The sequence below is a fragment of the Chiloscyllium punctatum genome, chromosome 45, assembly GCF_047496795.1.
Source record: "Chiloscyllium punctatum isolate Juve2018m chromosome 45, sChiPun1.3, whole genome shotgun sequence".
Taxonomy (NCBI): domain Eukaryota; kingdom Metazoa; phylum Chordata; class Chondrichthyes; order Orectolobiformes; family Hemiscylliidae; genus Chiloscyllium; species Chiloscyllium punctatum.
Window position 1 is genome coordinate 46286017 of NC_092783.1, and position 18376 is coordinate 46304392.

An 18376-nucleotide genomic window follows, 5' to 3' on the forward strand; every position below is an offset into this window, starting at 1 on the left:
ATGCTGTAAGAAAGTTGCTGTTGCACTTGACATGCAAAATGACACCATAAACACTACCATTTTCATTACAAATCTCTCTGGAGAAAAGTGCTCAAGTTGTCTTTCTTCCATTAGGTCATTAAGACAAAATGGAAATTTGCCCCTAAATAGATATATTTAATGAAAGGCCTCAAATACTCCTGCCAAGTGAAATAGCATTATCCATGTATTTATTTAAAGCTTGTTGTATCCGCCACTCACAATGTGGTCTCCTCTACATTTCGACTAAGCCCACAAGAATGACCATAAGCTTCCAGTGGCCTGTCTTTTTAACTGCTGTCACACTAAGATCTCTGTCTTTGACCTATTGCAGGTTCTCATGAAGATCAATGCGAGCTTTAAGGATGACACTTCTTTCGATTAGATGCTTTACACAATTCTGGACTTAACATTGAGTTCAACAATTTAAAAATCATCTTCTCAATTTTTCTCCTTTTCTTTGAGGGGGTTCAGTTTTAATCTTGCTTTGTTGTTTATATTTGCTGTTCATTATTCTTCAATGCACCCATTCTCTGGGCCCATCTTTATTTCTTTAAATGTCCCATTCCCACACTCATTAGTTGCTTCTAACAACTTTTTTTGTCATTTATTGTCTCCCACTGTCTATCCTGTCACAAATTTTCCCTTTTGCTATTATCATAGCCATGCCCATTTCATAACCTGACTGCATTTTACATCTCTAACTTTGCACACTTCTGACAAAATGTGAATTTTCCACAATCTCAACTAATATCACTGTGTAGAGTTAAAATATTGTTTCATTGCTGTTTGTAAATAAATTGCTGTGTTTCCTGCATCACAACAATGTAGCTCTATTTCAGAAGCTATAGTCTCAAAAGCTCTGTGGCATATTCTAACTTTGTGAAAGCTGTGATAGAAATAACCATATTTCCTTTCTTTTCTTCTTTCCTTCTTCCTTCTCTAAATTATATTCCTGTAAATGCTTGTTTTCATGTTGAAATAATGGACTCCTGTGTGAGTTTGCAGCCCTGATACTGAAACACTCATTGTTATGTTATACCTGTTTGGGCACATACCATTCTCCGTTTAAAGTTAGATCACAATGACCTCTTAATTCGTGCAGGCACCTTGCCTTGCCATTGTCTAAAACAAGATTGCATTCCAGTTAAATAATGAATTGATTGTGGAAGAAATTGGGGTCCTTTGTTAGTTTAAGGCTTGGATTTGCCAGAATATGTAACAATTCATGGCATTATAGCAATGCTCAGTGATAGTATTCTCTCTAATGATCAGAAGGTTATGTGCACCATTTCCAATCCAAACCTGAGCACATCATCCAGACTAATACCTCAGTGCATGCAAAACGACTGTTGCACTGTAGGGTGTGGATGATATGCCATATCAAAGCACTGTCTACCTCCAAGGCATATATAAGTTACATGACATTAGCTGAAGGGAAGCAGCTGCCTTCTCTCTGGTCACTATTTAACCCAAAAACATCCTTCCAGGTGAAACAGAAGTTCACCTGCCTCACCTCCAACCTAGTTAACTGCATCTGTGCACCCGATGCTGTCTTCTCTACTTTTGTGAGACCAAACGTAAACCTAGGAACGGTTTGCCAAGTATCTCAGCCAAGGCTGTAAGGGCAGCCTGACCTCCCAGTCACTGCCCATTTCAATTTCCCTTCCCAGTCCCTTTCTGACATGTCCATTCTCAGCCTCCCCCATTGCCCCACTGAATCAGACCGCAAATTGGAGGAATAATACCTTATCTTCCACAGCCCAGAGGACTCAACATTGAGTTGTCCAAGGGGAAAGTGAGGACTGCAGATGTTGGAGATTAGAATCTAGTTTAGAGTGGTGCTGGAAAAGCACAGCAGGTCAGGCAACATCCGAGGAGCAGGAAAATCAATGTTTCAGGCAAAAGCCCTTCATCAGGAATTGTCCAATTTCAAGTAACCTTCCCACCCAGCCCCACCTCCTCCCTTCCATTCTACCTACCAACCCTTTCTTCCAGCTATCAACCCGATGCATCCCTTCCATTGACCAACCAGGTCATAACCACCACCTATGTTCATCTATCACTACCTCATCATTCTGCCCCTGCCCCTACCTGCTGTACCTGCATGCTTTCTTTCATTGACTGGTGTACAAGCGCACCTAAATCTCATTGTACTTCCTCTTTACCTAACATGACTCCATTTAGATAGTAATCTGCCTTCCTGTTCTTGCCACCAAAGTGGATAACTACACATTTATCCAAATTAAACTGCATCTGCCATGCATCTGTCCACTTACCTAGCCTGTACAAGTCACTCTGTATTCTCATAACATCCTCCTTATATTTCACCCTGCCACCCCAATGACCCTACTTCAGTTTTCTGCCAGACCTCCTGAGATTTTCCAGCAATTTATGTTTTTGTTTTAGATTTCCATCATCACAGTTCTTTCATGTTCTTTAAAAAATAAATCAGTGGATTTTGTTTTTTTTTAAGTCCTACTATGAGTCCAAGTGTTCATGTTAAATCTTCAACCAACTGCTCTTTGATCAATTGTCCTTTACCATGCTGTTCCTTGACTAGCTATCCATTAACTTTATATAGTTTATCTTCTTCTACTATTTTAAGACAATAAAGTCACAACATGTTTCCCTACGCAAGAGTAAGAATTCTTAATTATGAAGTATGAATCAGTTTTCTACTGTTAGAGAATTTCTTGTCGGATACTTGTTAATTGTAAGTGCTTTGTGCCTTGGACCATGCTGTTAGCTGTAGGTAGTGTTATTTTAATCATGACACAATTTCAGATAACATAATAACAATTGCGCCAGTATTTAATCTGAAATTCATAAAATGATTATTGAAATAAGTATAAGTATGCAAAATGTAAGGTCTGGATCATCTATTTCCCCAGAAAACACTTACAGTATTTCTTGGGAAGACTGGATGATCCAATCATTAATGTAGGTATTTCTTCTGTTGTAACTCAAATTAATCTCTTTGTAAATAGTTATTTGATTACTCACTTTTCTAAAACTGTATCCCAGTTGAAAGTGACCTGTTGTATGACAGATAAGGCATCTGCTTTTACAAGCCAGGTGCTGTACATATCTGTGAGATTTCTTTGCTCCACAATACTGACAAGGATTATTAGTGTCCATTTCCTGTCCTACTCACTGCAGTAGTGAACTCAGTTGTGGTTTCTCTCAGTTGTGAACTAAATGGACCCTACTGATTTGCTGTGCCAAGTATGACCTTCTCCCCCTCGGACTGATCAGTTTTTCTTCCATGCTTTGCCTTTGCTCACCATCTGAATTATGTTCTCTCTCGTTAGGTCTTTTTTGGATTACAATAAATCTGACAAATGCTCACCAATTCCGACAATAATCCTGACTATTATCAATTCTGACTTGGCATCACATAGTCCAATTTCTCCAAAAGTCTGCACAGATCATTAATGGAATTAACAATGGATTCCCTCAATTGTTCCAACAGATCTTGCTCTTTGAAGAATCTTATTAGCTCTGAGATTGAACTCATTATCAAAGGCTGGATTAGTGGTGCTGGAAGAGCACAGCAGTTCAGGCAGCATCCAACGAGCAGCGAAATCGACGTTTCGGGCAAGAGCCCTTCATCAGGAATAAAGGCAGTGAGCCTGAAGCGTGGAGAGATAAGCTAGAGGAGGGTGGGGGTGGGGAGAGAGTAGCATAGAGTACAATGGGTGAGTGGGGGAGGAGATGAAGGTGATAGGTCAAGGAGGAGAGGGTGGAGTGGATAGATGGAAAAGGAGCTAGGCAGGTCGGACAAGTCTAGGGGACAGGGCTGAACTGGAAGTTTGAAACTAGTATGAGGTGGGGGAAGGGAAAATGAGGAAGCTGTTGAAGTCCACATTGATGCCCTGGGGTTAAAGAAGGTGGCCTCCTTCACCGCTGCTCCCTCACCACCAGATGCCTGGAGGAAGAACGCCTCATCTTCCGCCTCGGAACACTTCAACCCCAGGGCATCAATGTGGACTTCAACAGCTTCCTCATTTCCCCTTCCCCCACCTCACCCTAGTTCTAAACTTCCAGCTCAGCACTGTCCCCATGACTTGTCCGGACTTGTCCTACCTGCCTATCTCCTTTTCCACCTATCCACTCCACCCTCCCCTCCCTGACCTATCACCTTCATCTCCTCCCCCACTCACCCATTGTACTCTATGCTACTCTCTCCCCACCCCCACCCTCTTCTAGCTTATCTCTCCATGCTTCAGGCTCACTGCCTTTATTCCTGATGAAGGGCTCTTGCCCGAAACGTCAATTTCGCTGCTCGTTGGATGCTGCCTGAACTGCTGTGCTCTTCCAGCACCACTAATCCAGAATTTGGTTTCCAGCATCTGCAGTTATTGTTTTTACCTCAATTATCAAAGGCTGTCAGCACTTCCTTAAAAGAATCTTTTGCTCTGTTTACCTTTTATAAAGCTATAACCCCATTAACTAAATTCACATTTGTGTACAGAAGTGAATTTACTTAATCAGCTTCTGTTTTAGAATCCAATTTTGGAGCTATTCTGTATCTCAAAGATTAGTTTCAGAGATGGGTCTACAGAATTGGAAAACTTGGAGAAAAACATCTTCCTTGCAAAATTATTTCTGATGAATGTCTTCCTAATGTGATTATATAATTTGCTTTATTTAGAGACTTTCATTTCCCAGAAATGGCACTTCAACTGTTCATTGTTGCTGTACTGGTGGGTTTCCCCTCCATTTGGATCTAAAATAGACTATTGCTCCCTTCTTATGTCTAAGACAAAAGGGGGGGTTCCCTTTTTTTTGCAGTTTCAGTGTACAAATCCAGCTGTTTGCAGCCTTAATAAATGATTCCTGTTTCTTTAACAGTTTTATTGAATGATTTCCACTCTCATAGTTTGAATTTATTATTCACATTGTTACCTCGCCAAACCTTATTTCCACATTAGATCTGGTCTGCTTACACTTTTAATTTGTCCAATGTTACCATTTCATTACTGGCCTTGCATGAGTCTGTAACCTCAGGTTAATATTTCTTGTGTTTGTCTTTACTTCCATTTCTGTAGCTGCACCTTATGGTGCCCTGTCACTAGTTAATCTGAGCTGGAAGTAATTTTCATCTTCTTGCTGTTCCAGCCTGAATTACTGCCCTTTTAAAGAAAATTTTCCAGGAACTTGGAGTTTTATTTGAGGAGCCTCTAATTTTCATTCACTCCCTACTATACACTGAACTTGGACTGCTCCCACATAACATCATCTTGCAATGCAGCATTTAGCAGCTTTGGAATTACTAATTTCCCTTCTCTAGGGAGTTGCTAATTGTCCTATTGCAGACTGTTCCTAACTTGGTTGGAAAAGGTTTTACTATTAACTGGAGCACTCTTTCTTGTTGAAGATTGCCATTGGGGTTCCTTCTGACAGCTGCTTAAATATTCAGGTCTTTGCTCCTGCCTGTGTCATGTGAGCAGGTGACTTAAAGGTAAGTCTAAAGATTCCACAACACTGATCAATGTGTTGTATGAACAGTCAAATTTGCACAGCTGCCTACCACCTTGTGTAAGGACAAGTCAGCTGACTACATTGTAAGAGCTACTATGCACATTGAAGATTTTTACCATCATCCTCTCTAAGTCTAGGAATCTATGGGCCTGCTTGGTCTATTGTGGAATAGGAAAACCATGTACGGGTCTAATTAAAAGAGTCAGTTGTAGTCAACAACATATAATTTTTTGCACGTTATCAAGTAGTTACAGGTGACATTAACATGACAGGTATTGTTACAGAGACTTGAGGAGAGCCAGATTTTAGTGCTTAATCCTTTGAGATCTTGAGCTGTCTGCCTGCAAACCCATTTGATATATCATAGTGAATATTTCTTATGATAGGCCTCAGGAATAAACCTTCCAAAGCCATATACAACAGAGGTGATTGGTAAAGATGCCTGCTCACTTGCCTCAGGAACCACATTCAATTGGTATTGGCACCTCTTCACAATGAGTCTGGTGTTCTGCTAATGTTAGCCACACTGTTCATTGGTTGCAGTTTGTTTCAGGTGGTGCAAAATCCAGCTTCACTGGTGCCACTGAAATGCAACTGGCATTGTAAAGTGTACTCTAAAAGATAAAACTTTCTGCCAGACCTGCAGATAAGGCCCTCGAGTTCTCTGATACCGCCCTGGAGATGCTGTCTAGGGGACAGACCTAAGATTAGGTCTCACAGTGGAATGGAAGCCCTCTGCCCTATGCACCTGATGGACTCAACTGAAATCCTCATACCCACTCAGGGAGTAGGTTGGGACGTGGGCAGCACTTTATCATTAGGTGGGAAGGCTTGGGGCAGAGTGCCTGTTATTCTCGCCATCAAAACTACAGAAGGTCAAGGTTGGCCTTCCCACCATAAAATCGGTATTATCCAATTGAATTCCAATGCCGTGGTATTTCACCATGTGGAGAGAGAAACTTGTAATGCTCAGAACTGACTTTCAGTGCAGTATCAATGCAATGTAAAAGTCATCAAGCAGATAACGAAGGGAAATTTAAGGGTATTTGCAATCCCTCTCACAACATGGAATTAAGAAGGACATTTCCAACCCTTTCAGTCAAATGTCAAATAAACCATCAAACTCCTGGGTGTCCCTGGAGAAGGGGAACGCGATGTCCACCAACACCCTCATGAAAGGTGGGCACTGCAGGGAGTGAAGTGTATTATTTCCCCCTCCATCTCTATTTTGAATTAATCCCCTTCATTGTTTGATCATGCAGCATTGCCCTCTGAATAGGGCACTGCTTGTCACTGGCCACTTGGGTGTTTCCTTTCTTCCTGGTGGTGGAATATAAATAAAGATTTATAGGATAGTGAAGAAGGCATTTGGTATGCTTTCCTTTATTGGTCAGAGTATTGAGTACAGGAGTTGGGAGGTCATGTTGCGGCTGTACAGGACATTGATTAGGCCACTGTTGGAATATTGTGTGCAATTCTGGTCTCCTTCCTATCGGAAAGATGTTGTGAAACTTGAAAGGGTTCAGAAAAGATTTACAAGGATGTTGCCAGGGTTGGAGGACCTGAGCTACAGGAAGAAGCTGAACAGGCTAGGGCTGTTTTCCCTGGAGCGTCGGAGGCTGAGGGGTGACCTTATAGAGGTTTACAAAATTATGAGGGGCATAGATAGGATAAATAGGCAAAGTCTTTTCCCTGGAGTCGGGGAATCCAGAACTAGAGGACATAGGTTTCGGGTGAGAGGGGAAAGATATAAAAGAGACCTAAGGGGCAACTTTTTCATGCAGAGGGTGGTACGTGTATGGAATGAACTGCCAGAGGATGTGGTGGAGGCTGGTACAATTGCAACATTTAAGAGGCATTTGGATGGGTATATGAATAGGAAGGGTTTGGAGAGATATGGGCCAGGTGCTGGCAGATGGGACTAGATTGGTTTGGGATATTTGGTCGGCATGGACGGGTTGGACCGAAGGGTCTGTTTCCATGCTGTACATCTCTATGATTCTATGACTCTAAGGTTTACATACTTGTTGTTCTTCACTGTGTCTGGAAAAACAAATAAAAGGGAGCGTTAGGGTTCTGTTCACTCGAGGAAAGAAAACATCTAACTTAAAATTATTGTACTTTTTTTTGTACTGAAGGTATTAAGTGCTCGTAATGATTCAAAGATCAATAAATTATAGGGATTGAGCCACTATGATGAATTCCAATTATTAAAAAAATCTGAAATTTGTAACAAGGAGCTTTCACTTACGTTACTCATTAAACAATTATAAAGACATGGTTAGTTTTATATTGAAGTTGTTGTTTCCACTTGATCAACCGTTCCCCGAAGGTTTTTAACTTTTCTTGCAATCCAATGGAATTTTATGATTGGTGGCGATTAGGTAATGATTAAGTCAAAAAACAGCAATTGTCAAGATTGAACGATGCAATAAAATGGTTCACATGGAAATGAAATGCTGAGCACCTGAGTCAGAGTATTCAATCAGAGCAAATTATGTTATCAATTGCAACACATGGCATTTCAGAAATTAGGCATAAAATTTTCAGTTCTACAAGCAGTAGAAATGCATTGACAATTATAACCATTGCACAATTTTCTTGTGCAGATTTGCATTTTTATCTTTTGTTGTTCCTGAGAATATTTGTGCAATCACACTTCTTTCCCCACCCTGCTTTTACATAGTGAACTTTTGTATTTGTAAAGGTAAGGAATGTCCTCAGGGAGGAATAGAATGCTTATCCGCTTCTGGTATCAAGCTCTTCCAGTTTAGGCATTTTTTACAAGTTACAAGATGAATAGAAGTAGTTTCAAAATCCACCCAATGAAACATTGCAATTCCAACCTAATCTATTTCCACCATTGACAAATTTTGAATTGAATTCAGTGCGACAATAACCATCCTCACAGTTTCAAATTTCAGTTTTGCTTACATCAAACATTACCAATTTATGGATACAGCTTCAATAATTAAAGCATTGCTATATTTCAATTGAAATACTTCTAACTTTAATTTTGAATCAAAACTTGGGAATGATATTGAAATTGAAATGTATCTTGGGTCTTATGCATGTATGTAAATAGAATAATGATAATCTTGAGATTTGGCAGAAGGTGAAGCAGATATATATGTGACATTATAGACTGCAGACAGATAATACTTAATAACCATGGCAGAATAATATTATTATCTGACAATGTTGACATGAGGTTTTGGAGTATGGTACTTTGTGAGTTGAAGCTAGTATGTAACATCGAACAATGCACTAATACATTGTCAGTTGTTCTGCTCACATAACATTAACCAACCATAAGCTTATTTTACTATGAAAATTTTCTCATGTAAATCATCTAATCCTTGCCATGTTTGTCCTGCCCAAGTGCATCCACCTCATTCTTATCCAGATTGAATTCCATTTGCCACGATTCTATATTCTTATTTATATTCTCTTGCAATCTAAGGATATCCTCCTAACTATTTACCACCCCACCAATTTTTGTATCATTCACGAACCTATTAATTGACTGATCTGCATTCAAGTCTGAATCATTTATATATACCATAAATAGCAAGGGCCATACCACTGATTTCTGCAGAACCTCACTCAACATAGGCTTCTAGTCACAAAAATACCTCTCAATCATCACCCTCTGCTTTTTGTGACTCATCCAAGTGTGGAACCAAGTTGCCAAATTTCCTTAGATCACATGGGCTTTTGGTATCAGTCTCTGATGAGGGATCTTATCAAAAGTCAGGCTGAAGTCCAAGGAGACTGCATTGCCCTCATCTACACATCTGGTTACCTCTTCAAAACATTCAGTAATGTTAGTCAGACAGGACGTCCCCTTGACAAAATCATGTTGACTATTCTTAATAAATTCCTGCTTCTCCAAGTGCAGATTAATTTTGTCCCTCAGAATAGTTTCCCCACTACTGAGGTTAGACAAACTGGCCTTTAGTTTCCTGATTTATCTCTTGCTCCCTTCTTACATACCACATTGGCTGTCCTGTTCTCTACTCCTCTGGCTTCTCCCCTATGGGCAGTTAGGAATTGAAAACATTGCCAACACTATTTATATTTCCTCCCTTATCTCATTGTACAGCTTGTGTTACATTTCATCTGGCTCTGGATATTTATCTAATTTTAAGCTTGCCAGGCCACTTAAAATCTCCTCTCTTTCAAGGCTAACTTTAAGTATATCACAATCCTGCTCCTTGATTTCTGTACCTATATCATCCCTCTCACTAATGAACACTGATACAGAGTATTTACTGATTTACCTACGTCCTCCAGCTCCATGCACAATTTACCGCTGTGGCCCGAAATGGGCCCTACTCTTTCCGTAGTTATCCTTTTATCCTAATGTAACTGTAAAATAAGTTAGGATTTTTCTTTACTTTACTTGCCATGATTCTTACATGCCCCTGCTTTATTGTTCTGATTTGCTTTTTCCAATTACACATTCTATACTCCTCTAGGCGTTCTGCTGTGTTGAATCCTCACTATCTGCCATGAACTTTCCTTTTCTCTTTATCCAATCCTGTATGTCTCTGGTATCCAGGGCTAGCTGGATTTATTGGTCCCATCTTTGTTGTTATTGGAACATGTAGGCCTTATACTCTCCCTATTTCTTTCTTAAATGCATCCTACTGCTCTGACACTGAATCACCTAAAAGTAGCAGCTCTCAGTCTACTCTGGCCAAACTATATCTGATCTTATTAGAATCAGCTTTCACCCAAGTTTCAAACTTTGATTGGAGGCTCAATTTTGTGCTTTTCCATATCAATCTTGAATCTAATGGAATTTGATCACTGTCTCCAAAATACTCCCCGACTGATATTTCAACCACTTCATTACCTAAAATTAAGCCCAGGACACACCCTCTGTTGTACAAACCAGTGATTTACCCACTACATCACTAGCTCCCATTAAATCACTGGATTAAAAAGCAAGTCTTTGGCTTGGATAAAATATGTTTAGGCAAAGTTCCTAGTGAACATGTTGCACAGTGATAGTGGGGATTTCAACTTCCCCAACATTAACTGGGGTAATCCTAGTGCGAAAGAATTAATGGAAGCAAAATTCTTATAATGAATTCAGGAGACCTTTTAAAGCCAGCTGTACGAAAGAGGGTGTGCCCTGGACTTAATTTTAGGTAATGAATTGTTCCGGAGCATGAACAATTACAAAATAATATAGAGATATCAGAACAAAATATTTACTCCTTATCAATTGAACACACAAATATAGAATTTGCTTTTAAAAAGTATGTCAATATGGTTGTCACACAAGGAAGCAATATTGCTCATCCATTGCTGGTCTAAGATGATGCCAACAATGAATCTTCTTGAGCTGCAGCAGCTCTTGTGGTGATTGTGTTCTCACAATGGTATTAGAGGAGAATTCCAAGATCTTAAAATACAAGTCCAAGTCATGATGGAATATGGCTAGGGGTGTTCCCATGACATTTTTATTGTAGTTGATAGAGGTTGCAGGGTGAAGAAATGCTATTATTAATTATTGGATTGCTGCACTTCATCCTGTAGATTTTACAAGCTGGAGCCAGACATGGAAAGAATAATGATTGAATCTGATGATAATGGTGCCAATCAAACAAACAGCTCTGACCTGATTTTGAATTTACTGATTTTGTTATCATCTGTCAAACTTTTAACATTTCATTCTCTCAGAGGCTTGTGAATCTTTGGAATTCAAAAAGGCAGTGGATGCAGAATCATGAAATATTTTTAGGCAGAGGTAAATAGATTTTTGATCACAATGGGAATGAAAGATTATAAGGCATATGCAAGAATGTAATGTTGAAGTTCAGATCAGATCAGCTCTGATCTGATTGAGTGGAGGAACAAGCTTGAAAGGCCGAGAAACGTATTCTTGTTTCTTCTTCACATAGACTTTTGAGTATTGAATAACTTTGAGAGACCAGGTGATGAGCCATACATACTGAGTACACAACCTCTGCCTTGCCTTCATAGACACTGTAAGAATGTAGCTGGCCCAGTTAGGTTTCTGGTCAGAGATTATCCGCAAGACGTTTGTCAATGGTGGGGATCTGCCAAACAGTGATAAAATCAAAAATCAGGGAGAAATGTCTTTTTTCCCTTGTTCAAGTGCTCTACTGAACAGGTTGCTATGGGAAGTAAGCTCTAGAGCACCCGAGCCAGGCTGTAAATTACACAGTAAAAAAACCAAATTGGCTGAATGTCCAGAGCAGGTGAGACTTGAATCCAAGCCTCCTGGATCAGATGGCAGGACACTATCACTGCGCCACAAGAACAAGGTCCATAGCCTTTATTCTCTATTGTATACAATGTAACATGAAATGAATAAAATTGACTGAACAGTGATATTTGCATTGCGGAAGGCTTCAGGAAAAGGCAAACTAAGATCATGAAGTTTAGATAAAAAACTTTTGAGTATTTCAGCCTCTGACTGAGGTTGATTATATTTTAAGAACTTTATTCTGTATGTCCATTTTGTAGTAATTAGAGTCAATAGTCAATGGCATTTATGAGTTTGGTATCACTTGTAAGACAGGCTTGATCAATAAATTACCAGTTAATGATAGCAATCATCAGTTACAGCAGGACATAGATAAGTTAGCGGAATGGACAGGCAGGTGGCAGATGAAATTTAATATGGAGAATTGTGATGTACATTGTGCAAGGGATAGGAATAGGCAATATAGATGTAATGGCATAATTTCAAAATGTATGCAGGAACAGAGGGACTGGGAGATGCATGTGCATTGATCTTTAAAGTTGGCTGGACATACTGAAAGAGAATAGTAAAGTATATAGGATGTTGGACTTTGTAAATAGAGACATTGAATAACAAAGCAGGGAAGGCTACTGGTAGGCTACTGCAAAAAATACGGAGGTATGGCATTGAGGGTGAGTTGGAGGTTTGGATTAGGAATTGGCTGGCTGGAAGAAGACAGAGGGTAGTAGTTGATGGTAAAGGTTCATCTTGGAGTGCAGTTACTAGCGGTGTTCCGCAAGGATCTGTTTTGGGACCATTGCTGTTTGTCACTTTTATAAATGACCTGGAGGAGGGGTTAGAAGGTTGGGTGATCAAGTTTGCGGATGATACGAAAGTCGGTGGAGCTGTTGACAGTGAGGAAGGATGTGGCAGGTTACAGCGGGATATAGATAAGCTGCAGAGCTGGGCAGTAAGGTGGCAAACGGAGTTCAATGTGGGTAAGTGTGGGGTAATTCACTTTGGTATGAGTAACAAAAAGATGGGGTACTGGGCTAATGGTCGGATACTTGGTAGTGTGGATGAGCAGAGGGATCTTGGGTCCATGTACACAGATCTCTGAAAGTTGCCATCCAGGTAAATAGTGCGGTGAAGAAGGCATATGGCGTACTAGCTTTTATTGGTAGAGGAATTGAGTTCCGGAGTCCTGAGGTCATGTTGCAGTTGTATAAGACTCTGGTGCGGCTGCATCTGGAGTATTGTGTACAGTTTTGGTCGCCATACTATAGGAAGGATGTGGAGGCACTGGAACGAGTGCAGAAGAGGTTTACCAGGATGTTGCCTGGTATGGTAGGAAGATCGTATGAGGAAAGGCTGAGGCACTTGGGGCTGTTTTCATTGGAGAAAAGAAGGTTTAGGGGTGACTTGATAGAAGTGTACAAGATGATTAGGAGTTTAGATAGGGTTGACCATGAGAACCTTTTTCCACGTATGGAGTCAGCTATTACGAGGGGGCATAGCTTTAAGTTAAGGGGTGGTAGGTATAGGACAGATGTTAGGGGTAGATTCTTTACTCAGCAAGTCGTGAGTTCATGGAATGCCCTGCCAGTAGCAGTGGTGGACTCTCCCTCTTTATGGGCATTTAAACGGGCATTGGATAGGCATATGGAGGCTGGTGGGCTAGTGTAGGTTAGATGGGCTTGGATTGGCGCAACATCGAGGGCCAAAGGGCCTGTACTGCACTGTATTTTTCTATATTCTATCTTCTATGTTCTATAAGTTGTGTTGAACTTTTATAATGCTCTGGCTCTGCCCAAAAGGCAGTATTGCTTCCAGCTTGATGACTGCACGTCACAAAGGATGTGAAGCTCCTTGAGAAGGTGGGGAGGCAATTTTCCAGAATTATTTCAAGGGTGGGCAGAGGGGGCTGATATTTACAAGGTTGGGTTATTCCTAATGAAGGGCATTTGCCCGAAACATCGATTTTACTGCTCGTTGGATGCTGCCTGAACTGCTGTGCTCTTCCAGCACCACTAATCCAGTATTTGCTTTCCAGCATCTGCAGTCATTGTTTTTACCACCTTAAGAAAAGCTTGGATTGTTCTCCCTGGAGCAGAAGAGATAAGGGAAGATTAGACAGAAGTTTGTAAGATAATGACAAGTTTGGCTAAAGAAAAATTGATCTCAGTACAATGAAGGACACAGAGTCCATGTTTTGGACAAGAAATTGATGGGCGGTGGGAGAAGGGATATGAAGAGGAACTTATTTTCTAGTGAGTGGTAATGACCTGGAACCTCACTGCTTCTGAGGGTAGGAGAAGCAGAAACAGTCCATCACTTCACAGGGAAATTGGTGGACACTCAAAAGCAACAAACGCTTTGGGGATTGCCTGGGGCGTACTGTATTGCCTCCTCTGTGGGGAACTGGCATGGTCTCAATGGACCGAATGGCCTCTCTGTGCGCTGTCAATGACTCGGTGACTGATCGATGTTTACATTCGACTTCACAATCTCCACAACGGGGGTTTAACCCCCTGACTCTGGGTTTGATCGTCCAACGCCATACGCGATAAGCTACTGCCAGGCGTAATTAAAAATCAGAGACAAAAATAAAATCGCTTGGAGACCGGGCTTTGCGGTTGTGGATATTCAGAGATCCCCCGCAATTTCTCCAACCCCCCCCCCACCCCACCCCTTCAAATGCTGCGTCCCTCCTGAAATGTTGCGAATGAGGTTCGGAAGGGAAAGCTATTTTGGACTTGAAATAGTTGACATTGCAGCGCGGTGAGATGTGCGGAATGAGAGGAAATTCCTGTCGGAGGTGGCACCTGTTGGTGCTGGCGGTGCGGCTCTCCGTGTGGAATGCGGATGGTGTGTGCGCTGTTGCCTTGGTGACTGCGGATTCGGCGGGGCTGGGCTGTGGAGAGAGAGTATACACAGAGAGAGAGAGAGGGAGGGAAGGAGGCAGAAGCGAGCCCATTCCGCACTGAGCGCGATGAGGAGCTGCCTAGCGCTTTGGCAATGAGGAAGTCAGGGCCCGGAGAGACCATCAGCAAACTTCTGAGAAGGAAAAGTTCTCCCTCGCTTTATGCGGTGACCCCTCCGCCAGGCCGGGCGATCGCGGGCGCCGGCGAACCGGAGGCACCGGGTGAGTGTTTGGGGAGAGTAGGGGGGGTGGGAGACAACAGCCGCATAGTCCCCCCCGGGCAGGTGAAGCAGGATTCTGCATCGCCTCAAGGATTTCCCTCTTCGGTGCTTGAAGGGTAAACTTAGCTCCAGGGTTATCGGATGGGTGAGAAGGGAGGAATTTGGTGTGTTTAGGGTTGCAGGGAAAGTTTGAAGAAATGGGAAAGAGGGATTTGATGTGAATGCGTGATGCCTGGCTTAAAAACAAAGATAAATGGTGAAGATCGCAGTGTGTGCAGTACCGTACTTTTGTCACTGGGTTTTGAGCTCTCCCTAAGGATGAAGTGCTCCCTCTCTGCAAGTCCTACAGGCTGCTCAGTGAAATGCGCTGGGCCAGTCTCTAATGTCCAATCGATGTGGTCCCTCAGCATTGAATTACCAAATGTTTTGCAACTGATTAACAACGTGGAACACACAGCTCTGTGTACAAGATGGATGACATCTCCGATCTCAATTTCACGTTAGATCCACAGTATCTTACGCATGTAAATACTGTGACATAGTAGGAAGGACCGGAGGTCTTACAATTTCCTTGATTTTAAAGACCACTGAGCACTATTTTTTTTGGGGAGTGGGGGAAGGGTAGGGGGGTTGGGGTCGTCAGTGACCTGACCAATACCTATCCCTCAAATCAACATGACAAAAAAACCCCTGTTTATTATCACATTACTATTTGTGGCAGCTTGCTGTGTGCAAATTAGCTGTTGTGTTTCCCACATGACAACAGTGAGTACACTGCCAAAATAATTCATTGGCACTAAAGCATTTTGAGCAGTCCAGTAGTCGTGAAAAATGCCATATGAACATAGGTCTTGCTTTCTTTTGAATGAGTAATTAAAATAAATTCTGTTTTATTTAAATTCTAAGTTTTTCAACCAATGCAGATATAATGGAAGAAATGCATTGTGGTGACTATTCCTTGGCATGGTCCTGTTGGGCTGAATAGCCTGTTCATAAGATGCAAATGCTATGGATGTGTTATTGTGTTATAGTTTGACTGTGCTTGGATACAAACCATCATTGACTATTTTGAGCGTGTGAAATTTAGCCATACTCTGACCATTTACAACTTGCGTTAGTGGATTGACCTGGGTGGTCAGAACATTGTGGTTTTGATCAGTTCAAAGTTTTGAGATTTAGTGTGAAAGTAGAACTTGAATTATTTGAACTTTTCAATATAGACAAAACAAATCAGAGAGCTACCAAGTTGGTTAATGTGAATATATCTATATAAAGTGCATAATAACATAATACTGTAAATATGTTGTGTTTTGGGGGCTAGGTAGTGAGCACAATATACTTTGTCTGGCCTCCATCATCAAGAGAAATTTAAAATCTCAACCACAAATGGTCTCAGGTCATTTCTGTGATTGGACTCATTGAAGGGCTATTCTGAATTATGTAATCAGCGCCAATTTGTAGACTCCTTGCCGACTTCCTGAAATTTGACAAGGGAATTCTGTAATCAAAATCAAAGACAGTTTAATAAAAACAAATCACTGAAGGCCAGGGAAATTACTTCATGGTTGTAGATATTCAGAGATCCCCACCAAGTTAATTTAGTGTGCAGTGAGGGCTTGGGTTCCTGTAAACAACATTCATGTAAGCTTCATTAGAAAATGCAGTGTACCTATTCCAAAGAATGTAGAATACAACATTTAACATAATTACTAAATTGTATAAATTAAGTTGTCACTAAAACGGAAATGTAGACCATAAACAAATAAAATTCTGGAATTCACAGACCAGATTGTGAATATATACAGTAAAGTAAATTGATGTTTTAGAGTTGTTTCCATTCTTCAAATGTACCATATCAGAAATCAAAAGTTGACAGACAAGACTTTATTCACATTTCAGCAAAGGGTAATCACTTATTGAAGCAGCAATGTACCTAAAACACGTGAAACTTAAATATATCCTCACAAGCCAAATAGTAAATTTTGAAATATTCAGGTAGTCATATATTTCACTAGATCACATTGAACATTAAAATGTTTTGGGTACCAAAGACTTATTTCTGATAAATCTCTCAATGGATATTTTCCAGAAAGTAGCCTTTTTGTGTTCATTCAGAACATCCATTTATGCAATATTCATCTTGGCTTATTCTACATTTATTAATTGTGCAAACTGTCCAATTCTGTCCATTTACCATTTTTAAAAAAATGTTCCTGCAAATTAAACTTCCAATCTACTGAATACTTCATAACCTTTTCCTAGAGAAACCAAACTTCCAGAACTAATTTCCTCAAATTCCTGATACTCAAGATGGGCGGCATGGTGGCACAGTGGTTCGCACTGCTGCCTCGCAGAGCCAGAGACCTGGGTTCAATTCCCACCTTAGGCGACTCTCTGTGTGGAGTTTGCACATTCTCCCCGTGTCTGTGTGGGTTTCCTCCCGGTGCTCCGGTTTCCTTCCACACTCCAAAGATGTGCAGGTCAGGTGAATTGGCCATACTAAATTGCCCGTAGTGTTAGGTTAGGGGTATGGGTGGGTTGCGCTTCGGCGGGGCGGTGTGGACTTGTTGGGCCGAAGGGCCTGTTTCCACACTGTAAGTAATCTAATCAAGATAATATTTATTTGCGCACAACAAGAGAAAGAGAACGGAAGTGAGGCGAATAGTGGAATGCACTATTACAAGGTACAGTTGAGGCAAGCTGCATGAATGTGTTCAAGGGAGGCTAGGTAAACACAGAATGGAGAAAGGAACAGAAAAGATATTTGGATATGGTGAAAGGAAGGGGGCAGAAGGAGGTGATGATGGAAAAGCAATCTCTCTCGAAGCGTAATCCAGAGCCCCTAGGCAAATGCGTTTGAATCCCAGAAACACAGCTCATAGAATTTAAATTAAATTAATAAAATGCAGAATTGAATTTCAGTATTGGAGACTGTGAGATTAACATTGATTGTTATAAAAACCTATTAGGTGCATTACTGTCCTTTAGGGAAGGCAATCTGCCATTCTAACCTGGTCTGACCTTTGTGAGACTCCAGATCCTCAGCAATATGTTTAATTCTTAATTGCCTCTGGAAATGGCCGAGCAAACCATTATGTTCAGGGGTCAATTAGGGACAGGCAACTGATGATGAAATTGTCAGTGATGCGCACATCACAGATATTTAAAAAATAATGGTCTTCTGTGGAGCATAGACACCTGCATAGCCCAATAAAGTCTTGTTTCTAGACTTTGGGCCCAATGTCTTTCTTGATCACCTCAAAGCTCACCAAAGGAAAATAAGATATTTCCAATAATTTGCCAACTGGAACTACACCCAGTACTCCAGATGCAGTATGACCAATGTATTATGCAACTACATAACAGCTTCTTAATTTGTACTTTATAGTTCTGCCAATTCAATCTAATAATTTATTTCCTTTTTCTACAGTCAAGTGGGTATATTACATCTGTCTTTGCTATTCAGGTTGCCTAGGAGATTAAATTGCAATGAACAAGCCATGC

At 40.9% G+C, this 18376-nt stretch overlaps 1 protein-coding gene across 3 annotated transcripts in view; it reads left to right on the forward strand.

The window, feature by feature from the left end:
• The first annotated feature begins 14611 nt into the window (after positions 1-14611).
• LOC140467355 (uncharacterized) overlaps positions 14612-18376 on the forward strand; it is a 67154-nt gene continuing 63389 nt past the window's right edge. Inside the window, exon 1 of one of the 3 annotated variants that reach the window (XM_072563661.1) lies at positions 14612-14873. In XM_072563661.1, the coding sequence (XP_072419762.1) occupies positions 14747-14873 (127 nt within the window). In that variant the 5' untranslated portion in view covers positions 14612-14746. The remainder of the gene's footprint in view (positions 14874-18376) is intronic. The other 2 variants (XM_072563662.1, XM_072563663.1) reach the window with 2 other exon arrangements.